Source organism: Siphateles boraxobius, unplaced genomic scaffold (assembly GCF_051911475.1).
Source record: "Siphateles boraxobius isolate OS27281-9 unplaced genomic scaffold, OSU_SipBor_1 5, whole genome shotgun sequence".
In the NCBI taxonomy this organism is placed as follows: domain Eukaryota; kingdom Metazoa; phylum Chordata; class Actinopteri; order Cypriniformes; family Leuciscidae; genus Siphateles; species Siphateles boraxobius.
Genome location: NW_027509141.1, coordinates 1,779,775 through 1,805,914, shown reverse-complemented (window position 1 = coordinate 1,805,914; position 26,140 = coordinate 1,779,775). Strand labels below are relative to the sequence as shown.

The 26,140-nt window shown below is 40.3% G+C and overlaps 2 protein-coding genes and 1 pseudogene across 3 annotated transcripts; 2 read left to right on the top strand and 1 right to left on the bottom strand.

The window, feature by feature from the left end:
• The first annotated feature begins 2,380 nt into the window (after nucleotides 1-2,380).
• suox (sulfite oxidase) lies at nucleotides 2,381-12,462 on the top strand. Its single transcript, XM_077204398.1, has 4 exons — nucleotides 2,381-2,489; nucleotides 7,746-7,812; nucleotides 7,958-8,150; nucleotides 8,962-12,462. Exons 2-4 carry the CDS (start codon nucleotides 7,754-7,756, stop codon nucleotides 10,444-10,446), a joined length of 1,737 nt encoding a protein of 578 aa, XP_077060513.1. The 5' UTR covers nucleotides 2,381-2,489; nucleotides 7,746-7,753; the 3' UTR covers nucleotides 10,447-12,462.
• A 733-nt stretch (nucleotides 12,463-13,195) lies between these two features.
• On the bottom strand, nucleotides 13,196-16,268 carry LOC143712182 (tubulin alpha-1A chain-like; annotated as a pseudogene). Its single transcript, XR_013195022.1, has 3 exons — nucleotides 15,548-16,268; nucleotides 14,487-14,635; nucleotides 13,196-14,394 (listed from the first exon to the last, which is right to left on the bottom strand). The product of XR_013195022.1 is annotated as a tubulin alpha-1A chain-like (transcript).
• A 2,451-nt stretch (nucleotides 16,269-18,719) lies between these two features.
• LOC143712181 (tubulin alpha-1A chain) lies at nucleotides 18,720-23,088 on the top strand. Its single transcript, XM_077204399.1, has 4 exons — nucleotides 18,720-19,904; nucleotides 20,488-20,710; nucleotides 21,650-21,798; nucleotides 21,891-23,088. The coding sequence occupies exons 1-4, from the start codon at nucleotides 19,902-19,904 to the stop codon at nucleotides 22,869-22,871; spliced, it is 1,356 nt and encodes a 451-aa protein (XP_077060514.1). The 5' UTR covers nucleotides 18,720-19,901; the 3' UTR covers nucleotides 22,872-23,088.
• The last annotated feature ends 3,052 nt before the right edge of the window (nucleotides 23,089-26,140 follow it).

Genomic DNA, 26,140 nt, shown 5'->3' with positions numbered 1-26,140 from the left:
ATGATCCTTCAGAAATCATTCTACAGGTGCTGGTCATATAGTTAGAATATAATCAAAAAGTTGATTTATTTTTAGTAATTCCATTCAAAAAGTGAAATTTGGATATTATATTCATACATTAGACACAGACTGATATATTTTAAATGTTTATTTCATTTAATTGTGATGATTAAAACGGACAACTAATGAAAATCCCAAATTCAGTATCTCAGAAAATTAGAATATTACTCAAGACCAATACAAAACAAAGGATTTTTAGAAATGTTGGCCAACTGAAAAGTATGAATATGAAAAGTATGAGCATGCACAGCACTCAATACTTAGTTGGGGCTCCTTTTGCCTGAATTACTGCAGCAATGCGGCGTGGCATGGAGTCGGTCAGTCTGTTGCACTGACAAAACTGACAAAAGGTCATTGCTAAGGAGGCTGGCTGTTCACAGAGCTCTTTGTCCAAGCACATAAATAGAGAGGTGAAGGGAAAGAAAAGATGTGGTAGAAAAAAGTGTACAAGCAATAGGGATAACCACATCCTGGAGAGGATTGTGAATCAAAACCCATTAAAAAATGTGGGGAAGATTCACAAAGATGGACTGCAGCTGGAGTCAGTGCTTCAAGAACCACCACGCACAGACGTATGCAAGACATGGGTTTCAGCTGTCGCATTCCTCGTGTCAACGCCACTCTTGAACAAGACACAGCGTCAGAAGCATCTCACCTGGGCTAAAGATAAAAAGGACTGGACTGCTGTTGAGTGGTCCAAAGTTATGTTCTCTGATGAAGGTAAATTTTGCATTTCCTTTGTAAATCAAAGTCCCAGAGTCTGGAGGAAGAGATGAGAGGCACAGAATCCACGTTGCTTGAAGTCCAGTGTAAAGTTTCCACAGTCAGTGATGGTTTGGGGGGCCATGTCATCTGCTGGTGTTGGTCTACTGTGTTTTCTGAGGTCCAAGGTCAACGCAGTCGTCAACCAGGAAGTTTAAGATCACTTCATGCTTCCTGCTGCTGACCAACTTTATGGAGATGCAGATTTCATTTTCCAACAGGACTTGGCACCTGCTTACAGTGCCAAAGCTACCAGTACCTGGTTTAAGGACCATAGTATCCCTGTTCTTAATTGGCCAGCAAACTCGCATGACCTTAACCCTGTAGAAAATCTATGGGGTATTGTGAAGAGGAAGATGCGATACGCACGACCCAACAATGCAGAAGAGCTGAAGGCCACTATCAGAGCAACCTGGGCTCTCATTACACCTGAGCAGTGCCACAGACTGATCGACTCCATGCCACGCCGCATTGCTGCAGTAATTCAGGCAAAAGGAGCCCCAACTAAGTATTGAGTTCTGTACATGCTCATACTTTTCATGTTCATACTTTTCAGTTGGCCAACATTTCTAAAAATCCTTTTTTTGTATTGGTCTTAAGTAATATTCTAATTTTCCGAGATACTGAATTTGGGATTTTCATTAGTTGTCAGTTTTAATCATCACAATTAAATGAAATAAACATTTGAAATATATCAGTCTGTGTGTAACGAATAAATATAATATCCAAATTTCACTTTTTGAATGGAATTATTGAAATAAATCAACTTTTTGATGATATTCTAATTATATGACCAGCACCTGTAATATGTTGTAAAGACAGTTGTCGACATTGATAATAAGACATTTTTCTTGATCAGCAATTTCTGAAGTATCATGTGAGACTTAAGACTGGAGTAATGATACTGAAAATTCAGCTTTGATCACTGGAATAAATTACATTTTACAATACATTTACATAAAAATGTTATTTCAAATTCGAATAATATTTCACATTATTTATTGCTATTTTTGTTAAATAAATGCAGCCTTGTGACCTTGAGACTTCTTTCAAAAACAAGAAAATCCTATTATTCTTAAGTTTTGTCCGGTAGAATCTGCTTTTGTCTCTGACTGTACTCAAAGGCAATTTGACAATGGTATCAAAAGATATTAAGATGCATAACGATTGTCAATAAACTAGAGGGAATTATAATGTTTGAAAATGACATGCTTACGGTGTGATTCTAAAATTAGCTCAGTTATCAATTGCTGCGCGGAATAGCAGTGTTCGTGTAATTGCAAAAAGTAGGCTACACACACACACACACACACACACATCTGATACAGTTATAGCCTACCAATGTTTTTTTTACAGTGTAATGTAACAAATGTGCAACATAGCATAGTTGATCAATTTAACCAGCAATAATTTCCTACTTCAACAGTCAAAGCAATTGTTCAAACAAACCCGTTTAGTGTTGGTAGGTACTTGAATACTTGTTACTAATAAACAGTGGAGAAACTGGAGAACAAACCGTGCTCGTGCTCGAAATGATGTACCCGGAGGCTGCGGCCACGTCACACTCGTGCGTCACTCAGTTTCCAAGCGTGCAGTGAAGGATCAGTAGCTGGAGATCTCGAGCTCATGGCGTGTTCTGCTTTTCTGGGAACGGCAGTGTAATTACAGTAAGACTACGCTTAGTTATTCATAAATAATCGGGAAACCATCGGTAGCTGGAATTCAAAGCAACTTTGCGTGTGTGTGTGTGTGTGTGTGTGTGTGTGTGTGTGTGTGTAGGTGTTTATTTTGTTAAGTTGGGACCGTAATTTAGCCGGGTGAGTTTGTTTTTGCGGGGCACACAGGACTGTTTTTTAGCCTACTTTATACAACATGTTTTTTCAGCTTATGTTTTATGTAATTGCTTTTGGTTTAAACATCTACATGCATACATATTATGACAAATTGCCAAAGTTGAAAATAGTTTCATTTTAGAACGATCGAGTTCCAAAATAGTTTTTTTTTTTTTTTTGGAAAGTGTTCCTTTGTTTTGTTTTTAATTGGCGGCCTATTTTCTTTTTTAATATGTACCTTAGTGGGAGCTTATCATTAGATATGAATAATGGTACATTTATTTCTATCTTTTGATTTATAAGATTTATATCTTTTGACCCAGAATTCTCTTTTGTGTGTAAAGCATGTTTGACTTTGATTGCAAACAACCCTAGGGTTTGAAATTCACTTTTTCACTCACCGGCCAATTTGGCTACTTAATTGTAAAGTTAAGATTCTGCGCAATACTGTATTTGAAATGCTGTATTTGCGCAAAATTTGCTCAGATTTGGGTTACGCAAAGTGAGTCAACATAAGTAACCTCCAAATTGCCTAGTGATTTGACCTCGTTACCTGCAGTTGGCAGGTGTTAATTCGCTACACCTGTTACACGGTGTTACAACATGCCTTTTACAGGGCTCGGATCTCGGTGCGGGTATTGCGCATCATTTTAATCATTCCCGCAGGTCTTTCGTTTATAATGCGGGAAATTCCCGCAAACATTCATTCAATCTAGCATGTAGGCCTATGAGTAAATTTAACCTAACAGATTATAAGATCAAATCAGTCATTTTAAAACTTTCTATTTAGGCCTATTATCCAAAACGAAATTCAGGCTCTGCAGTGTATAATAGCCTAATGTTAAAGTTGGCTTTAATATCGATTGATGTAAGTCAGTACATTGAAATAAAATCAGTGGGATTTGTTTTTGGCCCTTTATGTGGGCTAGATAATGAAAAGGCTGAGAAGCCAAGTTTCCACACTGCTGGTCCTCCTGACAGCAAGTTTAATGTACCAGGGCCTGAATTTCGTTTTGGAAAATAGGGTGGAAATCCCCCTTTAGGTTATTCTTATGGGGGGGATTTTTTAATTTGAGGGGGGAGTTTTTTTAGACAATTTTAAAAAATACGTTCAGCTAAATGTTTGCTTACTCATTGTATTTGTGTTTTTACAATGGGGTCATTTTTTTTAGTTTACACAACAAAAGAAAGCTTGATTTCAATCTTTGAATTAAATTGAAAAAAGTAGCACAAATAAATACATGAAATAAAGAGAAAAGTTTATGTCTAACACTAGTATTCAGTAGGCTAATGCTAGAAACGGAAAAAAGTAATCAAATGTAAAATAACACTGAATAGTCTTTTAGTCCTGTATAATTTGAATACATAGGCTATTAATCCTGATTCCTTACAATTAATGCTATCTTTTGTTGTTTTATATACAATAATGACAGACACATTTTAGGCTACTCTCACTTTAAGAGCTAGTGCACGGATCCACGTTCACATGTTGCGTGTAAAGCGCAGTCCGCGCCACTTTCTCCTCTTTTAAAAAGGGCTCCCTGTTGCTGAGCAATCATGAGCCACGTTCTCCATGAAGACGAAGACGTTTCAGTAAAGGATGAACGCAAAAACACGTAACGTGAACGGCCCATACTGTTTTCATTATAGTGTCACATGCATTTTCTTTTTGTATTATTTTTTAAGACATAACCGATTGTGTTTGAGAGGATACTCCCCAAGACTGGAATTTAGACAATGTTGTGTGCTTTTGACCGTTAAAGCGCTATAATTCACCGGCGAAAAATAACTCAGTTTTGTTACTCACGATCTGTTTATGCGGGTTAAAATCGCTTGAATGTTTAAATAGGTAAGACTTAAAAAGACGCACAAATTATAAACAATAGTGACGATGCAATGGCTCGATTGTGCAAGTGACATTTCCATCAAATATCCCGACTCCTGAACCGCGAGAGTCTAGAGTCGCCGTCTGCAGCTGCAGCGCGATTGGCTCGCCTTGTGTAACCTATTTTAAGAGACAGAGAAGACACGGCATTGGCATAATTACTCGCGCTGTTTGTTACATTGAGTCTCGCATAAAGTTTTAAAATGACTGATTTGATCTTATAACCTGTTAGGTTAAATTCACTCATAGGCCTACATGCTAGATTGAATGAATGTTTGCGGAAATTTCCCGCATTATAAACACAAGACCTGCGGGAATGATTAAAATGATGCGCAATCCCGCACCGAAATTCAATAAATTCCACACATGAACGGCATGTTACAAAACAAGTGTATAATCCGTTATGATGACGCAATCATGTCAGTCCAAACATGGCTGCAACAGCTTCTCATTTCAAACCTTTCATTTCATTAGCGCATAGCTGTTTGGTGGCTTGTTTAAAACGAGGATCTAGATTGATAGTTTGTTTCCATGAGATTTTCTCTGTGTCTTTCTGCTTAACCCTGCTGCCCCTTGTCTTATCATGTGCAAATATGTTTATAGCGGGTCATAAACCGTTTTAAAACCAGTAGCCCATGTGTCGTATGCATCGCTGATATCAAGCTAATAGACTGATATGTGAAGTTGGAGTAAATTAATGTTGCAATGTTTAAACATGGGGGTGTAAATCTTTTTCAGGTGCAGTGAGACATTCAGAGCAAATAGAGCTTGAATTCTCTTTTCATTGGTCATTTTAGGGAAAGTATTTCTTTGTTTTTTGGTCATAACCCAGCAGGCTTACATGTGGTTGCAGTGATAAGACAAAAGTTTACGTTTTGATGAGTCATGATGTTTAGTCTGTAAATATACATGCAGTATGCTTTTAAACTCACCACATATTTCATATTTAATATATTGCTGCTAAACTGAAAGGTACATTAAGGAAGGAATGGCTTTATGGACCCATATTGTTCCCAATAAGTCCGAACCCATTGAACCACACATAAAACGGCAGTAACAGAACACTTCCTTTTAATTCATAAACCTCACCTACATTGTTTCATTGTAGGGAACCGTAATGGACTAGGGAATATAGGCCCTTAAAGTAAGGGAAGTCTCACAAGATTGATACATTATTTCTATAGAGCTATTGATTAGAAATTACAATCATATTTAGCCACCCATTCTTTGTCTAGGATTTTAATTTGTATTTAAGCAATTTAATATTGAATTGTGAAATTATGTAATTATAAAAGTCTCAAGGGCCCCTTACGCTGCAAGACTTTTATTTTGACACATTAGATGTTTTGCCCCATCTGCTTACAGAACTGACTGTGTTTGTTTGCATAATTGGATGTCTTTGACCCATTTCTTGTTTTGCACTCTCTACTACTAGACTTTAGTCAGGGTAGATACCATACTGAATATTACATGAATAAAAACAAGTTTGTGAGGGACACACAGACTTTGCAATCAATGGCATGCATAAAGATCCAGATCCCATTTTTAAAACTCACAACTGATTTCATTAGTTGAACATCTCTGGTACAAAAAAATTCAATATGGGTGCAGCCATACACTGCCTGCCTTAAAAAATTGATCAGATGAAGGTATCTCAGGAGACGGGATGTGACACGATGATTGAATTTGGATGTGCCTTGTTGCCTTCATGCCTCCTGTGGAGCTTTCAGACACCACCATATTAGCCAAGTTAAATCCGGTGCTCTGGACTATTGTAATGCTCTCTTGGCAGGCCTCCCAGCTTGCACTGTGAAACCTCTGCAACTGATCCAGAACGCTGCAGCTAGAGTGATCTTTAATGAGCCGAAGAGACGCACATCTCTCTTCATAAACTTGCACTGGTTGCCAATTGCTGCTCACATCAAATTCATGGCACTGATGTTTGCCTACAGAACAACCACTGGCTCTGTTCCCTTTTACCTTAACTCATTACTCCAGACTTACTGTATACCCTCCAGAAGCTTGCGTTCTGTAAGTGAACGTTGACTCGTGGTGCCATCAACTCAAAAAGGCACAAAATCACTTTCACGGACCTTCACCTGGACTGTTCCCTGCTGGTGAACGACCTGCCTAACTCAAGCCGAGATGCTGAGTCCGCAGCAATTTTCCAGAAACGGCTGCATCTTTTTCCGACAACAATACTTACACTCTTTTCTTTTCTATATCTTTTTTTAAAAAAATTCTATACGTACGTGTACTGTGTTAGACTAAACTGGGTCACAAGACTTGCATATTGTTGTTTAATTGCTTCTATTGCTCTCTATTTTTAGTCACTTTGGATAAAAGCATCTGCTAAATGATTAAATGTAATGTAAATGTAGGTGTAACATCAGGGAGATATCCAAATTGTGGTGTGTAATGTGTTGCAGGGCTCTTCAGGACAGGTTTGAGAATCACTGATGTTGAGCAGTGGTTTTCAGTCCTGGTCTTAAGGTCTTTGCACACTGAGTATTTTCGTATTCGTTTTTTCGTATTCATGATTCGGTGGCTCTGAATTGTCAAAATACCATTCAAAATGCTTGCTACGGATGCGAAAAAACGCGGAAAATCGAACCCGATCTGAATTTTTTTATGAAGGACGAAAGTTTCGGAGGCAGGTTGTCAAGCGTGGTTGACAAAACATGAGGGCGTATTTATTTGTTAACGTCAATTTTTTAATGAATTTCAGGCTCTGTATGCAAGGACAATAAATGCTCTACACATTCCTTATGTAACACACCAGGGGCCGAATTCACAAAACATTTTATCTTTCCACTAAGAGTTCTCCTAAATAGCAGTAAGAGTTTTTTCTTAAAAACCTATTCACAAAACTTTTACTAAGGAATAGAGAGAAGTCCTAAGCTAAGAGAAAGGGTGGGGTTAATCAGGGGTGTGTAAATGATGACAGAATTTTCATTTTTGAGTGAACTATCCCTTTAAGTACATTCTATATCAAATACATTACAATCATTATTTTTTTGCGTGTCAATCAGCACCATTTTTGAAGTGCACGTGTATAAATTGCCAAGGGAAAGTGAAAAAGTAAAAGCTCCTTCAATCCATTATGAGCCTTTTACTGTAGATTCATCGTAACAGATAAACCAGAGGTTTTAAACTGTGTCATTGTACTTTGACAGCTTCTTGTTATTCTTTCTCTCTTTTCTCAGAAAGTGCAATGCAGCACCTAAAGCATTGCCAAGGTCTTGCTTCGGTCTTCCTTATCAGGAGTCAAAGGTAATTATGCCATTTCATATAAACCTTTGTTCCTTATCATTTATGTCAAGGCCAGCTTCTCTTTCTTTGTCAGAAAATATGGAGACTTAAGAATAATGATGTTTGTTATTATGAAATGGTTGCATAAACTTCTCTTAACTCTCAGTTCCAGGATTTCAAAGAGCATTATCCCATCATTGTCTGTGTGGGATGCGCACCTTTCTTCCCGCTGGAGGAGCACTGGTGGCCATGGAAGGCAGAAATACTTCAGTGATAGTGTGCCAAAGTTTAGATTTGCTCTGGCGGGGCTGCTGGCGGGTACCGGAGCTGTTGTAGCCTACAGGCTCCACCAAGGCAAGGTGAGACATGTTCCCCATTTCAAAAAATGAAAAATCTCTAAAGATATAACAAGGGGAAAGATTTCAAAGAAGGATATCTACAGCAGCTGACTGATGCATATATAAATCTACCACACAAAAAAACAGCATTTCACACAATGAATGAAAAAAAGTTACAAACCTTTGCACTCAGGGTGGGTGAAGTTGTCTAAAATGAACAGAATAGGCGACAGGAAGGAATGCTTTGTGGATACTTGAGATGCTTTGTGTGTTTCAAGAACGTTTGGATGGCAGAAATGGCGCTACTGTTGACCAAAGGCTTGCTACATTTTCTCAAGTATAATTTAGGCAACTAATTTAAAAAAAAATCTAATTAATTTATCGACTAAGGGTCTGTTATGGTAAGAAATGTGTACAAATACAAAGTCATTACTTATACCTGAGAATGAGGGAGAAGAAGAATCATGTTTTGCAAATATATCTTGTGGAACTTAAATGTATGTTAAATATGTTGCATGACATTAAGTGCACTTTTCAGTATATTAAAATAAAAAGGCACGTCATGTTCCCTTTAAAGATTTTGTGTGAATGAGGATGTCAACACGAACTGCAAACTCAAATACTGTCAATCATTACTGAAGTTTTAGATCAGAGAGTTTGACATAAAAGACCACTTACTGTCTTTCCATCAGATCTCCCTGGGCTCATATCATACAATCTGACAAGCATCAATTGTAAAGGAACAATTATAAAATAAAATTGCACAGTGTTACCTTTGGCTTTAGTTGTCATTGAGTAATTGTTTTTTTTTATTGTGTCTATTTTTGTTCAGGTTGAGTGGGCAGCTTCCTCAGCACAGTTAGAAGTAACGCAGACTTCAGCTCTTCCTGTGTACACCCTAGAAGAAGTCACAAAGCATTGCTCCCTTGACAATGGCGTGTGGGTCACCTATAAAGGGGAAGTTTACGATATTACTGCATTTGTAGCCATGCACCCTGGTGGCGACAAAATACTCCTGGCTGCAGGTGGATCTCTGGAGCCTTACTGGGCGTTATATGCCGTTCACGAACAAGACCATGTTCTTGAAATCCTCTCAGAGTATAAAATTGGTGTTCTTAATGCAGAGAGTATCAAGAAGCAAGAGAGTACCAACACTTTAGACCCTTACTCTGCTGAGCCGACACGTCACCCTGCCCTGCAGATCAACAGCCTGAAACCCTTTAATGCCGAACCACCTTCTTCAATACTCTCTGATAACTACATCACCCCCTCAGTCATATTTTTTAAGCGAAATCATCTTCCAGTGCCCAGGGTTGATCCTGAAACCTACAGGTTGGAGATCGAGGGTCTCCCTGGTGGAGTAGTATCACTCACACTAAGTGAGCTGAAGTCTTGTTTTCCAAAACACACAATTACAGCAACGCTTCAGTGTGCTGGGAACCGTCGGTCTGAGATGAACACAGTCAAGCAAGTCAAAGGACTCAATTGGGGAATTGCTGCGATAAGCAATGCTACATGGTCAGGCGCACTCCTGCGGGATGTACTGTTGCACTATGGCTTTGGACCAGAGCTAGCAGCAAAGGCTCAACATGTTCAGTTCGAAGGGTTGGACAAGGATGTGTCCGGTACAGCATATGGCGCATCTATTCCACTGAACAAAGCTGTGAGTGAAGAAGGTGACGTTCTTCTTGCATACGAGATGAATGGGGAAGACCTTCCGCCTGATCACGGCTATCCTGTCCGCGTGGTTGTACCTGGAATTGTTGGAGCCCGCAATGTCAAATGGTTGGGGAAAATTGTTGTGAGTGAAGAGGAGAGCAAGAGTCACTGGCAGCAGAATGATTACAAAGGCTTTTCTCCGGGTACCGACTGGGACACTGTGGACTTTAAATCAGCACCAGCCATACAGGAGCTCCCCATACAGTCAGCAATCACTCATCCAGCAGAGGGAACCTCAGTAGACGCCAGTGACGGGGAGGTGACTGTACAAGGCTATGCTTGGAGTGGAGGAGGAAGAGAGGTTGTCAGAGTAGACGTCTCAGTAGATGGTGGGAAGACGTGGCATGTAGCCAAACTTCGCACTGGCGATAAGGGACAACAAGCTCCTCCTCCTCCACCTGGAAAAGCCTGGGCTTGGAAGCTATGGGAGATTGACGTCCCACTACCTCATAGGGCTCAGGAGCTGGAGATTGTATGCAAAGCAGTGGACAGTAGTTACAACATGCAGCCAGATACTGTTGCCCCTATCTGGAACTTACGGGGAGTGCTTAGCAATGCGTGGCATCGAGTAAAGGTAAAAGTGAATGAGGATTTGTAAGACCAAAAATTAAGTTTGTAGCTTTTTGAGTTTGTGGGTAAATCCTAAAATCCTGAATACTTGGGACAGACTGATTATTCCAAACCTGTATATCATTTGTCATTCATTGCTATCGCCAAATTGTGAAATCCTGTATGACGTGAAGACCACGTGAAGTTACACTGCTCATAATTGTGAACATCAACATAGGCTTATAATGATGAGGTCCCACATTTCCTCTGCCCACAAGGTTTAAGGTCTGATTTTGATAATCTTAGTTTTTTACAAGCAAGGATTTAATGTCCAGGCTCCTTGCCGAATGTGACTCTTGACCAAGAAGAACTGGTGAATCTTGACCGTGTGACCACCATCATGGATTCTTTGAATTATCAGGCCATTTTGTCAAAGAATGTGAAGCCTTCAGTTCATACTTCAGCAGGGTTTCTCAACGCTGGCCCTCGAGATCCACTTCTCTGCAGAGTTTTGCTCAAACCCTAATCAAACACACCTGAACAAGGTCAAAGCCACGTAAAGGCAAGCCTGCAGGGTTAGCAAACAAAAGCGTAACGCCTGCTAACACAGGGAAGGAGACCAGAGGCAGTTTTTTTTTTATGGATGTCAATAGAGGAGAGTCTTCTCTACGCAGAATAAGCCGCTTTTGTGAGGAAATAGCTTATCATAAAATAAATCAGCAGCCCATCAGCTAATCTTCAAAATGTTTGCTTTTAAACATTCGTTTTGGATTTATCTATTTTTAGGGGGAAAAATGCTGTTTTAAAGATAAGTCACGGACAATTGTGCGACAGGTATGATTCAGTTCACAGCACTTATTCATTTCAATGGTATCCGCAAACAGTGATCGACTGTCGCACAATTCTGAACGAATTTCAGTAACGTGAAGGCTGTAATGTGATTGGTTATCAAGGCACACGTGATCCAAGTTAGCCGTTGCGCTTTTGGTAGAGCCACTGGTCCTCGTATCTCCCAATAATAAGACTCTCTCTGCTTAAAAGCTACCAATTTTGCATCAATAAACCTTAAAGTTTGATCAGGGTTGGAGCTAAACTCTAGTGGATCTCGAGGGCCAGAGTTGAGAACGCCTGCTCTAAAGTTTGATGACTATTGGACTAAATCGACCTAGGCTTGGTTTAGGATCTGGGGCCGAGAGAGAAAAGTCGTGAATTAAATTAAATTAAATCAAGGTAGCCTAATACCCTAATGAAACCGCCACTTGCCTAATAATGAAAAACGACACTTGCATTAATACTTGCTTGGTTAATTGACATCCTATTAGCCTAAATAGACTACTTAAAGCAAGGGAAATGTTGCTCCTATTGAAGTAATGTAATAGTTGAATGACGGTGGATTATGAACTCGCCAAAACGGAAAAGAAAGCCCAACTGGACGCAGGATCAGTTACTGCTGCTGGCCCAGTTGGTGCTGGAAAAAAAAAACATAATAAAAGGGAAATTCGGCACTGGGATATCAAGCAAAACTAAGCGTGAGACATGGGAGAGGATTTGTTTGCAGATCAATGCAGCATTCCCGCTTGTGTCGCGGACCCCGGACGACTGCGAGATTTTAAGATCCTGAATAGGTCTTAGTGAGTTAGGAGTCCTCTCGACTTCTTTTAAGCTGTCCCAGACTTAGGTGCTACTTTTAGGGCTAAAATGCTTTGTGAATACAGCCCCTGATCTGGAATGTTTTTAAGTGCTTGCTCAGTCTCCAGATTTAAATACCATCTTTGGTAAATTTGAAGAAAGCAGTGGCAGCAAGGAAACCAAGAAATATCAGTGAACCTGAAGCTTTTGCATAAAAGCTATAAGCTAACTTTGGAGAGGTGTCAAGCTTGTAAGTACTTACAGTACAGGCAGCATTTATTGAAGGTTATAAAAAGTGAAGAATTCAAAATCCTTCTGGGGGTGGAATAATTTTGTAAATGGATTTTTCAATTTGGTTTTTGATTTTCTTTTGAAGTGAAAACTTTTTCTCAGAAGCATGCAAATGCATATTAATAAACTTTATATGACTATTTAATGATGCCTTGGTTGATGTTTTTTTTTTTACATTATTTGTTCACAAAACCAGAATTTCTTGCCGGTTTAATTTTCACTGCAATTATGTGTTTGGCATTTTTGCTTTATAGGGGTTTTGGCACTGACAAAGCCAGCTTTGCAAGCATATTTTAATTCTTATTCCATCACAAACTGACTTTGTAAAAATATGTAACGCAAATTCATGATCAATAATCTTGACATTGCTAACTAAAGCACTTTAAATCTTAGACAAAAAATAAATGGTTATGCTAGAATAAGGTTAGGAGTACTACATCACAACAAAATGCAGTTTCCCCATAGTAAAATTACATTTTACACTTTTTTAAATGACATTTGAATGTTGTATATTTTTTTAACCTTTTAATAAGTGGTAGATGTTTTACTGTAATAGGTGTTGATGTTGGTGTATTATATTGTAACCTGTAATACAATTTGTAATGTAAATCTAATTGATATTTTATGTGAATCACTATTTTGAAGTAAATACTCAATGGTCTTAAGGGAGTAAGGGAAAAGAGAAAAATACACTACATTCAGTCTAAGTTTTTTTCAAGTGGGTAGGCTTGATATTTAGTGAATAAAATAAAAGTAAAAGAGGTTGTTAAATAAAAACGTTCTTAATGCTTTCATGAGAAGACCATAGCTGTAAATATTACCATAGCTGAAATGAATATAAGTGTGTGTGTGTATTCAGTAAAAGCATACACAACTAATCCCTTCAAATTATCAATTTATTGCAGACGTTGCTAAGGTCAGTGCATTATTTTATTTCTACACTGTTTTTGGATGATCCATAAAATATGGCTTAAAAATCAAAATTCCTTGCAGGATCAGGTTCGTGGTTAACATAATGTAAAGAACAAATATTTACAGCACGTTTTCTACACTGCAATAGACAAACTGAATGCTCACTTGATATGTGTCATCTTAATACTTCTCAGCTTCCTCTTCTCCTTCTCCCTCGACTGAATCTACACCCACCTCCTCATAATCTTTCTCCAGAGCTGCCATGTCTTCTCTGGCCTCAGAGAACTCGCCGTCCTCCATTCCTTCACCTACGTACCAGTGCACAAAGGCACGCTTAGCGTACATCAGATCGAACTTATGATCAAGCCTGGCCCACGCCTCTGCAATCGCAGTGGTGTTGCTCAACATGCACACGGCTCGCTGCACCTTCGCCAAATCACCACCAGGAACGACAGTGGGAGGCTGGTAGTTGATGCCAACCCTTGAAACCAGTTGGACACCAGTCCACAAACTGGATGCTGCGCTTGGTCTTAATGGTGGCTATTGCAGCATTTACATCTTTAGGCACAACATCACCACGGTACAACAGGCAGCAGGCCATGTACTTGCCGTGACGTGGGTCACATTTGACCATCTGATTGGATGGTTCAAAGCAAACATTAGTGATCTCAGCCACTGAGAGCTGCTCATGGTAAGCTTTCTCAGCAGAGATCACAGGAGCATAAGGTGCCAAAGGAAAATGGATACATGGATATGGCACCAAGTTGGTCTGAAACTCTGTAAGATCAACATTTAGGGCGCCGTCGAATCGGAGAGAGGCAGTAATGGACGACACTATCTGACCTATCAGCCTATTGAGATTGGTGTAAGTAGGTAGGCGATCGATATCAAGGTTTCTACGGCAGATATCATAGATGGCCTCGTTGTCGACCATGAAAGCACAGTCTGAGTGCTCTAGTGTGGTTTGTGTGGTGAGAATGGAGTTGTAGGGCTCCACCACAGCAGTAGAGACCTGTGGAGCTGGATAGATGGAGAACTCAAGCTTGGATTTCTTTCCATAATCAACAGAAAGACGCTCCATCAGCAAAGAGGTGAAACCAGAACCGGTTCCTCCTCCAAAGCTGTGAAACACCAAGAAGCCCTGAAGTCCAGTGCACTGATCAGCCTATGAAGAGAGAGGAGTGGAAAGAAATATATTCAGTTAAAAACAAACGCTGAATGAAAACATGCTGTGTGCGATTCATAAAGATTCCTCACCAGTTTGCGAATCCTGTCAAGAACGAGATCAATGATCTCTTTGCCAATAGTGTAATGGCCACGAGCGTAGTTGTTCGCTGCGTCCTCCTTCCCAGTGATCAGCTGCTCCGGGTGGAAAAGCTGCCGGTAAGTTCCAGTGCGGACCTCATCTGAACCGCAAAAAAGCCGTTTTAAGAGAAAACGAAAGCTGTGAGGAACTCGTGGATCAACCAGAAAGGCCAGTTCACACTGCACTGATTAGGGCTGGGTATCATTCAAAAATGTTTGATACCGATACCCTGACTTCGATACCGGTTCCTGAATGACATTTTTTAGCAATTTTATGAAATCTGTTTCAACAAGATTACATTACATATTACCTAAAAAAAAGTTTTACTTTTCAGTTTGTTGACTGACAGTCTTAGACGGATCTTAAGTTTATTCTGTGCACTGTCCAGATTTGCATCAGATTTGTCGGGTTGCCGGTCTTTGAAACAATTATTTTGTCCCAAATATTGCATCGCGCACTGCTGGCATCGAGTCTGGTGAAATGTAGCCACACTTTTGATCTTTTCCACATCTTTTACATCTATGGGGGTTGGGAATCTTACACACTACAGCCTCACGTGTGAGCCACGTCTCTGAATGTAACCGGCGTAAACTAGTGTTTTTCCTTGATGCCTCACAGCCAATCATGCTGCATACTTATTGGCTCACTGACATTGACTATTAACCCCTTCGGTATCGATATTTGGTACTGAACGACAATAGATTTTTTGATACTCAATGGTATCGAGGCAATTCGGTCGGTGCCTAAAAAGTTTCAAACTCCAAACCCAGCCCTAGCACTGACAGACGCCAAACAACGACAAGAGACACTGTTGGATTTTGCTGGATCAACGTTACCCCTGTCGGTGTGTGTTGGCGTTGGTCGATGCTTGTTTTCTGTTCCACTTGCCGTTTGTTGGATTGTGGGATGTCTGAGAAGTGAATACTGTAATCTGGTGACTGTCCGCATTGATTGCCGTCTGTCGGTAAAGTGTGAAGTGGCCATAAGAGACAACAGGTAATCAGATACTAACCGATCACAGTGGGCTCCAGATCTACAAACACTGCTCTGGGCACATGCTTTCCAGCTCCCGTCTCACTGAAAAAAGGGTTGAAGGAGTCGTCCCCTCCACCGATCGTCTTATCACTGGGCATCTGTCCATCCGGCTGGATCCCGTGCTCGAGACAGGCATTGACAATCTGGACCCCAGCTTGACCCACGTGAATTGAAATACAGGTCCTTCTCAAAAAACTTGCATACTGTGATAAAGTTCAATATTTTCCATAATGTAATGATAAAAATTAAACTTTCATATATTTTAGATTCATTGCACACCAACTGAAATATTTCAGGTCTTTTATTGTTTTAATACTGATGATTTTGGCATACAGCTCATGAAAACCCAAAATCTCAAAAAATTCGCATATTTCATCAGACCAATAAAATAAGTGTTTTTAATACAAAAAAAGTCAACCTTCAAATAATTATGTTCAGTTATGCACACAATAGTCAATACTTGGTCGGGAATCCTTTTGCAGAAATGACTGCTTCAATGCGGCGTGGCATGGAGGCAATCAGCCTGTGGCACTGCTGAGGTGTTATGGAGGCCCAGGATGCTTCGATAGCGGCCTTAAGCTCATCCAGAGTGTTGGGTCTTGCGTCTCTCAACTTTCTCCTCACAATATCCCACAGTTTCTCTATGGGGTTCAGGTCAGGAGAGTTGGCAGGCGAATTGAGCACAGTAATACCATGGTCAGTAAACCATTTACCAGTGGTTTTGGCACTGTGAGCAGGTGCCAGGTCGTGCTGAAAAATGAAATCTTCATCTCCATAAAGCTTTTCAGCAGATGGAAGCATGAAGTGCTCCAAAATCTCCTGATCGCTAGCTGCATTGACCCTGCCCTTGATAAAACACAGTGGACCAACACCAGCAGCTGACATGGCACCCCGGACCATCACTGACTGTGGGTACTTGACACTGGACTTCAGGCATTTTGGCATTTCCTTCTCCCCAGTCTTCCTCCAGACTCTGGCACCTTGATTTCTGAATGACATGCAAAATTTGCTTTCATCCGAAAAAAGTACTTTGGACCACTGAGCAACAGTCCAGTGCTGCTTCTCTGTAGCCCAGGTCAGGCGCTTCTGCCGCTGTTTCTGGTTCAAAAGTGGCTTGACCTGGGGAATGCGGCACCTGTAGCCCATTTCCTGCACACGCCTGTGCACGGTGGCTCTGGATGTTTCTACTCCAGACTCAGTCCACTGCTTCCGCAGGTCCCCCAAGGTCTGGAATCGGTCCTTCTCCACAATCTTCCTCAGGGTCCGGTCACCTCTTCTCGTTGTGCAGCGTTTTTTGCCACACTTTTTCCTTCCCACAGACTTCCCACTGAGGTGCCTTGATACAGCACTCTGGGAACAGCCTATTTGTGCAGAAATTTCTTTCTGTGTCTTACCCTCTTGCTTGAGGGTGTCAATGATGGCCTTCTGGACAGCAGTCAGGTCGGCAGTCTTACCCATGATTGTGGTTTTGAGTAATGAAACAGGCTGGGAGTTTTTAAAAGCCTCAAGAATCTTTTGCAGGTGTTTAGAGTTAATTAGTTGATTCAGATGATTAGGTTAATAGCTCGTTTAGAGACCCTTTTCATGATATGCCAATGTTTTGAGATAGGAATTTTGGGTTTTAATGAGCTGTATGCCAAAATCATCAGTATTAAAACAATAAAAGACCTGAAATATTTCAGTTGGTGAAAGTTTAATATATGAGAGGAATATATGGAAGTTTAATTTTTATCATTACATTATGGAAAATAATTAACTTTATCACAATATGCTAATTTTTTGAGAAGGACCCGTACACTCGCTCTGTTGTGAAGAAGAAAAGCAACCGTTTTAATCTTATATAAAAGTTTGTTATTTTCATCCTTCAAATCTGATATACTTTAGGTCTTTAATATATTGCAACTGTGAATTAGGTGTTGTGATGATATAAATATCATCTGCAGTTCAGACCTTTAGATATAAAACTGAGAGGATAGAGGCGAGACATAATGGGAAAATACTGGGCTGAGAAACTATGGATGCCACGTTCCTCATCCTCTCATTTAAAACCCACAAAATTAATCCGGCTGTTCCCTATTTCTTGCCTATCAACATAGATTTATTTAAAGAACTACAATCATTTTACCAAATTGTATCAGGCTACTATGTTCCAATGCACAGAATATGCTATATGCAAGAGCAACCCATACAAAGGCTGAGAGCTTTATTTTCGTTCTGGTTTTATAATAGTCCTCACTCTGCAACAGAGAATAATTATGAATCTGTTTAAAGCAACATATGTTTCCTGAGTTTAGCTAGTGAGGGTAATACATTTTAATGAGATTATGGCTGTCTGCATATGCTGCACTTGAAAAAGATTAGTGTTTTCATTCCCTTTACAACACAATTAACCATTGCTATAGAACACAATTTTCAGTATAGTCCTTACCAGAATCAAAAGTCCAACATCAGTAACTTGATTACAAGTGATTGTGATTTAATATAGCCGTTTGACATGTACCCATCCGTTTCAAAATGATTTATAGAATGTAGCCTATTTGCTCACTATTGCACTGTTTATTGTATTGTCGTTTTAATACTGTATATCGCCACGTTTAAACGCTCATCTTCGACTCGGCGAGAAAAATATGAACACTGATGTGACCATGTTAATGTTAAAGCCGCGTCAAATGCATGCTGAATATTCAGCATGAACAGCCTATCCCTATAGGCTACTATCGAGCATATCGTTCGCCTACTATCGATCAGATACACTCTGCAGCATCGCATCAGTTGAGGAGCATCACTAGCCTATCTACTACACGTGCATAATAATAATATCTACAAAGATAATTAACCCGATTTAGTTTAGGCTTTGGCTAATAATAACTTCACCAATCACTCAATTCTTGCTGTAAATGTTTTATTATTCGTATCCTGTCTTTAAAATAGTATTCAATATTAGCAATAAAGTTTATTTATTGGTATAGTTCCATTAAGAACCTTTAACATCCATGGAACCTTTCCATTGCACAAAAGGTTCGTTATAGTGGGGGGAAAAAATCCCTTTTTGGAACCTTTATTTTTAAGAATGTCGCCTAAAAAGTAATAAATAATACGTTAGTCAGCTACTCACCACTTTCCTCTAGGCCTAATTAGGAATGATCTGGAAACGAGATGTTGCTCTACAGCGTTACTGTTCTCGACGGTGAAGAGTCGATGTAGTAACTGCGAGAAATCCTCGAGTCCCGCCGCTTTTATAGCCTACAGCGACAGAGCAGCAGGATCTTCATCTTACCTACTTCTTTATGTAGCCTATGTGAATATAGAACGCAATTTTATTGCACCAGAACACTTTCGTTTTAATCGAGCTCATGCATGCCGTTCATGTCTGAATAATTTCTGAGCATAATTTTTGTTATGTAGGCTATAACTAGATTTTCTATATCTGAATATGAATATGATACTTAAACCCCTCTTGCAAAATATTTATTTTAAAATCTATAACGTTAAATGTTACATTTTTAACAGTCTGGGAATTTATTTATTTATTTTAACACAATGTGCATCAGTCTGCAGCATTATGACGCCATCACTGCAGCAGAATCTCTAATATGGGCGGTGGCCGAGCTGGTCGTGCTTTAAAAACCTGTGAGCTGACTAGTTAGGGAGCTTGGAGCGGTTTATTATACCCTAGACTAGAATACTTTATAGGCAGTTTATATGTTTTGAAACACATTCTGTCTGTCTGGATAATGTGCATCAACCGCATCAAATCTAAAAGACATATTGTAAATCATCTCTGTAACGTAACCCAGCAGTTTTGCATGTTATTGATTACTGTGTCCAGTCGGGTTATTGAAATGTAAGTTACGGTCCGAAAAAACACGAATGGAAAAATGTTAAATGGTTTTAGGATGCAAGTTGTGGGTCATTTTAATAAATTTAGGCTACACGAACTGCACTATGTATGATGTTTGAATCAACTTTTTGCACAAAGAGATAAAGGATTAACAGCACTCAGTAAGAGTGAAGCGCGGTAAAACAGTGTTTTGTCTGGAATGTTATCACACAAAGGCTTGTTTTTTTATTTTTGATGATGAGCCACTCCCTCCTGCAGCCCGTTCTCTCTCTCTCTCTCTCTCTCTCTCTCTCTCTCTCTCTCTCTCTCACTCTCTCTCTCTCTCTCTCCCCCCCTCTCTCTCTCTCTCTCTCTCTCTCTCTCACTCTCTCTCTCTCTCTCCCTCTCTCTCTCTCTCTCTCTCTCTCTCTCTCTCCCTCCATCTTCTCCATCTTTTCTGCAGTGAGATCAGCACACATCAGCGCCGAGAGCACCTGTGAAAAAACACAAAATGGTGAGTTTACACTTCAATTTCTCAGTTAATTTATTAATATCTTCATATATTTTGGTGTTTTGCTCTTCAGCTTTAAGTATATAGTTGCACCCCATTGCTAGAAGAGTAGCTCCAATTCTGTATTATTTATATGCCAATATTTCTGATCTGTGAGACCAAAAAGAATCATATCTATTATGTACTGTAAATTATACATTAACTTGTGAGATTTAGCCAATATTATTGCTTTTAAAGAGAGTTAAATTACCCCATATGTTATAATATCATGTTAAAATTTGGGATTGTAATGCCATTTCATGCCATTGGTGCCATTGGCTGTTACGGACAATTATGCATCTCAAAATGTTGCTGACATCATGTTTTTATAAAGTAGGCTATTGCTATGTTTCATAACAGCTTAAAAAATCCAGATTTTTTTTCTTCCAGATAATTTATATGTATTTGAATTTAAAATGGTATGTAATCAAATCTATCACATGAAAATTATTTTTTTTAAAGCTTCATTGTGTCTCAGAGCTGGACATGATCAATAATTAACAGGATAAATGTTCATGACAATGCTCATTTTTATTTTCTACAACAGCGCGAGTGTATTTCAATTCACGTGGGTCAAGCTGGCGTCCAGATTGGCAATGCCTGCTGGGAACTTTACTGTCTCGAGCACGGGATCCAGCCGGATGGACAGATGCCCAGTGATAAGACGATCGGTGGAGGGGACGACTCCTTCAACACTTTTTTCAGTGAGACGGGAGCTGGAAAGCATGTGCCCAGAGCAGTGTTTGTAGATCTGGAGCCCACTGTGATCGGTTAGTATCTGATTACATGTTGTCTCTTATGGCCACTTCACACTGTACCGACAGACGGCGATCAATGCGGACAGTCACCAGATTACAGTATTCACTTCTCAGACATTCCACAATCCAACAAACGGCAAGTGGAACAGAAAACAAGCGTCGACCAACGCCAACACACACCGACAGGGGTAACGTTGATCCAGCAAAACCCGACAAAGTGTCTCTTGCCGTTGTTTGGCGTCTGTCAGTGCTAGGGCTGGGTTTTGAGATCGAAACTTTTTAGGCACCGACCGAATTGCCTTGATACTATTGAGTATCAAAAAATCTCTTGTCGTTCAGTACCAAATATCCATACCGAAGGGGTTAATATTGTCAATGTCAATGACCCAATAAGTATGCAGCATGATTGGAAATGAGGCATCAAGGAAATACTCTATTTTACGCCGGTTACATTCAGAGACGTGGCTCACACGTGAGGCTGTAGTGTGTAAGATTCCCAACCCCCATAGATGTAAAAGATGTGGAAAAGATCAAAAGTGTGGCTACATTTCACCAGACTCGATGCCAGCAGCGCGCGATGCAATATTTGCGACAAAATAATTGTTGCCAAGACCGGTAACACGACAAATCTGATGCAAATCTTGACAGTGCACAGAATAAACTTAAGAGCAGAAAGTTGCTCCGTCTAAGACTGACAAACTGAAAAAGTAAAACCAAATCTTTTTTTTAGGTAATATGTAATGTAATCTTGTTGAAACAGATTTCATAAAATTGGTATTGAAAAAAGTATCGTTCAGGAATCGGTATCGAAGTCAAGGTATCAGAATCGATATCAAACATTTTTGAATGATACCCAGCCCTAATCAGTGCAGTGTGAACTGGCCTTTCTGGTTGATCCACGAGTTCCTCACAGCTTTCGTTTTCTCTTAAAATGGCTTTTTTGCGGTTCAGATGAGGTCCGCACTGGAACTTACCGGCAGCTTTTCCACCCGGAGCAGCTGATCACTGGGAAGGAGGACGCAGCGAACAACTACGCTCGTGGCCATTACACTATTGGCAAAGAGATCATTGATCTCGTTCTTGACAGGATTCGCAAACTGGTGAGGAATCTTTATGTATCGCACACAGCATGTTTTCATTCAGCGTTTGATTTTAACTGAATATATTTCTTTCCACTCCTCTCTCTTCATAGGCTGATCAGTGCACTGGACTTCAGGGCTTCTTGGTGTTTCACAGCTTTGGAGGAGGAACCGGTTCTGGTTTCACCTCTTTGCTGATGGAGCGTCTTTCTGTTGATTATGGAAAGAAATCCAAGCTTGAGTTCTCCATCTATCCAGCTCCACAGGTCTCTACTGCTGTGGTGGAGCCCTACAACTCCATTCTCACCACACACACCACACTAGAGCACTCAGACTGTGCTTTCATGGTCGACAACGAGGCCATCTATGATATCTGCCGTAGAAACCTTGATATCGAGCGTCCTACTTACACCAATCTCAATAGGTTGATAGGTCAGATAGTGTCGTCCATTACTGCCTCTCTCCGATTCGACGGCGCCCTAAATGTTGATCTTACAGAGTTTCAGACCAACTTGGTGCCATATCCACGTATCCATTTTCCTTTGGCAACTTATGCTCCTGTGATCTCTGCTGAGAAAGCTTACCATGAGCAGCTCTCAGTGGCTGAGATCACTAATGCTTGCTTTGAACCATCCAATCAGATGGTCAAATGTGACCCACGTCACGGCAAGTACATGGCCTGCTGCCTGTTGTACCGCGGTGATGTTGTGCCTAAAGATGTAAATGCTGCAATAGCCACCATTAAGACCAAGCGCAGCATCCAGTTTGTGGACTGGTGTCCAACTGGTTTCAAGGTTGGCATCAACTACCAGCCTCCCACTGTCGTTCCTGGTGGTGATTTGGCGAAGGTGCAGCGAGCCGTGTGCATGTTGAGCAACACCACTGCGATCGCAGAGGCGTGGGCCAGGCTTGATCATAAGTTCGATCTGATGTACGCTAAGCGTGCCTTTGTGCACTGGTACGTAGGTGAAGGAATGGAGGAGGGCGAGTTCTCTGAGGCCAGAGAAGACATGGCAGCTCTGGAGAAAGATTATGAGGAGGTGGGTGTAGATTCAGTCGAGGGAGAAGGAGAAGAGGAAGGTGAGGAGTATTAGATTTGCTTTATTTCATGCCTTCCTTAGAGTCAAACTGAGCAGGTAGCCTAGACTGAACAATTTCACAAGCTTAAGAAAATGCCAAGTGACATAATGGTATGGTGTTAGTTTCAATCTATGTAATTCCCTGATAAACATTACAAAAGCTAATTGTGGAGATTATGTTCAGTATATGTTTTTGGTTTTTAAGAACTCAATAAAAACCTTAAAATAATCATATTACTTTTCTGTTTACATTCATATGCTCTTGATCACTTACTGGAGTAATTAATAAAATGAATGCCACATCAACAATAAATTGACCTTTAAGGCTGATTTATACTTCTGCGTCGGACCTACGCCGGAGGCCCTACGCTATACACTACGCGTTGGTTTTCACTTATACTTCTGCGTCGTTGTCCGCGTTGACGTGCAATTACACATACAGAGGGAGCATGTGAAACCCGAGGGAGGGGTTCTAGCAGACCAATCACACCGTTTGCGTCCGCGTAGAATTGACGCGTTGTTACATTTTTGGAGAGGTGCACGTCAGGGTACGCCGGAGGGTACACAGCTTACGACGTAGCTACGCCGTGAGTTCGACCAAGAAGTATAAATTGGGCTATAGTTCTGCATTATAAGGGGTCATTAGATTAATCCCATGGGTACTTCCCCATGCCTGGAGTATGGAGCTCCAAGTTGGCTTGGTTTCTGAGATACACCGGGTCAAAGACCCATCAGTTTTCCTTAAAAAACTCAAACCGCTCATTCTGAAATCACTGACTGTAAATTTGTGCTTCTTTGTGTCCAAACTAACGCCACATCAATTGTTAGCAAGTAGGCAAATGTGAAGTCCTCAAAAGAATGCACCACGCTGTATAGAAAGTGCTCTTCAGCAATCTTCTAAACCCTAAAAGGACACATTTGGACATGCTACAGGTCTTCACATACACACAATCAAGCCAAGACTGATGCATCGCATGTGCAATTTGGAACAGGGCTACCTATTTAGCAACAAGCAATGCAATGGGACAGATATTATTATTCCAAAAAACACAAGAAACAATATGTTTTAATTGGGTTTTACTAACAAGAACAGTATAATTTTATCAAATTTTAGTGAATCGCAAATGTTTCTCTTTCCAAATCAAATATTGCAATGTAGTTTTTTTGTTATTTTACAAGCATAATTTTCTTCAAAGATGTGTGAAGTCTTCTAAAACCGTATCTAACTATTATTAGTAATGAAATGAAACGAAAGTGCTTTTTATTTTGTATGTTTTTACTACTTAATGTATTTAAATGACTCAAGCACTAGTAGAACAGGGTTTGAAATGTTTTGTTCCTTTCACATTCTGAACCAATTAGTAAAAGTACTGTGCATGTATATTTATTTTGTTTTTGATATCACATGGTATTGTTGTAAAAGCACATCCCAGGCAAATTTGACATTCTGTTAAATTGGAAATTGAACACAATATAAGAATATTACAGACATCCCCCTTCTTCACCTAATCCATATTTCACAAGTTCACACTTACAAATAGTCAGATAGAGTATAGAGTATGTATTCCCCAGTATCCCTGTCTGCGATAGGAACCAGTCGAGAGTGAGGAGTCGGGGTGGCAGAGGGAGGCAGGAAAACTGTTGAGGAACAGGTGAGTTGGCTATGTATATATTGGCCTCCTTTCATCTCGTGTTGATTAAATAGATCATTTGAACGTGTTCCTCCCGAACTTTGTTAATAAAACATATATTTTAAAAAATTTTGTTGCTGACTTAAAGGTGACCTATAATGTCCCTTTTTACAAGACGTAGTATAATTCTCAGGTGTCCCCAGAATGTATCTCTGACGTTTCAGCTCAAAATACCCCACAGATCATTTATTATATTGTAAGCCCGTCTAAATCAGTCCAATGGCGGTATCCGATAGAACGGGTGAAGGTCTATGCGCGTCTAAGGTCTAAGGTCTTTTCCGAGTGGCAAAGTAATAGTTCCAATAAAATCTGACTCCATTTTATCACGACCTTGATTATAGTTTAGAATGCCAATTGGTTAATGGTAATTTATATAATAGTTTAGCAGCACATTTGATTATTATCTTCAACTCTTAACTTATATTTTACACGTTCATATTAGTTTGCTATGTCGCTCAGAGGTTCTCACACCTTCTATTTAACACGGGTGTTCGATAGGAGGATTGGACTGTAATAGGTGATGATTTGTTATTTCTAGCTTTCCTCAATGGGGTGTTGATCAGAACACACTGGATTCAAGCAGTTCCATGCAAAGGAGGTTTATTGTTGACAGTTTTGGCCATGCACAAAACAGCAGTACACAGGTTGCTTAAAGTATTTAGCTGTGTGTGTTTGTGGTATATATTTATTGACGCACTTCGCACACACAGTCTTGCTTGTACAGTCCCGCTCGTACAGTCCCGCTCTGTGCTGATGATGACTGAACGTAAGTAGCGCATGCGCACATGACTCGGCCTTTCCAACACAGCCGCCCCCAAATTTGGTTACAAATTTGCTCCATTGAAAGGCCGACACTATATGGACTACCGTTAGTCACTAGTGTGGCTTTCATCCCCTTCATCTCGGATCTCTGGAAGAACAATCAGTCGAGAGATGGGTCTTGTGTAGACTTTGTCCTTTATCTGCACCTCGACCGTTTGAACTCGATTATCAGCCCCAGGAAAAACATTAGATACTCTTCCGATCTGCCAGAATGAACGGGGTAACTGAGGGTCAACAAGCATGACAACTGTCCCGGGTTTAATGTTTACTGATGGATTCTGCCACTTTCCCCTGGCCTGCATGTCAGGCAAGTAATACTTTATGAAGGCCGTCCAGAATCTGTCAGACAATACTTGTGAATGCCTCCATCTCCGTCTTCCTAGGAGCTCAGACACGGGATAGATGACTTGGTGTAGGGACCCATCTGGCCGCCCCATTAGAAAACAGTTTGGGGTGATCGGATCTGCATCAGCAATGTCTGCTGAAACGTAACCAAGAGGTTTGGAGTTGAGGATGGCCTCAATCTCTTCGAGGACAGTTCGAAGCACTTCTTCAGTTACTGATTCTGAGCCCAGGGTTGTATAAAGTGCGGCCTTTACTGAACGAATCTCGCGTTCCCACACCCCTCCAAAGTGTGGAGCAGCTGGAGGATTGAAATGAAAGCTAATTTGTTGCTTCGCTAGCTACTGTTGCAGATCACCACTGAGCTGGCTGAAGGCTTCTTTAAGCTCTCTCTCACCACCTCGAAAGTTGGTGCCTTGGTCCGAATAT

Excerpts from the sequence above, each read along its gene's own strand:
- suox (XM_077204398.1), top strand. The coding sequence starts at position 7,754 with ATGCAGCACCTAAAGCATTGCCAAGGTCTTGCTTCGGTCTTCCTTATC. Across the intron at positions 7,813-7,957 it reads TTCCTTATCAGGAGTCAAAG|TTCCAGGATTTCAAAGAGCA; the intron begins GTAATTATGCCA and ends CTTAACTCTCAG. Across the intron at positions 8,151-8,961 it reads ACAGGCTCCACCAAGGCAAG|GTTGAGTGGGCAGCTTCCTC; the intron begins GTGAGACATGTT and ends ATTTTTGTTCAG.
- LOC143712181 (XM_077204399.1), top strand. Across the intron at positions 20,711-21,649 it reads TCTGGAGCCCACTGTGATCG|ATGAGGTCCGCACTGGAACT; the intron begins GTTAGTATCTGA and ends TTTGCGGTTCAG. Across the intron at positions 21,799-21,890 it reads TTGACAGGATTCGCAAACTG|GCTGATCAGTGCACTGGACT; the intron begins GTGAGGAATCTT and ends CTCTCTTCATAG.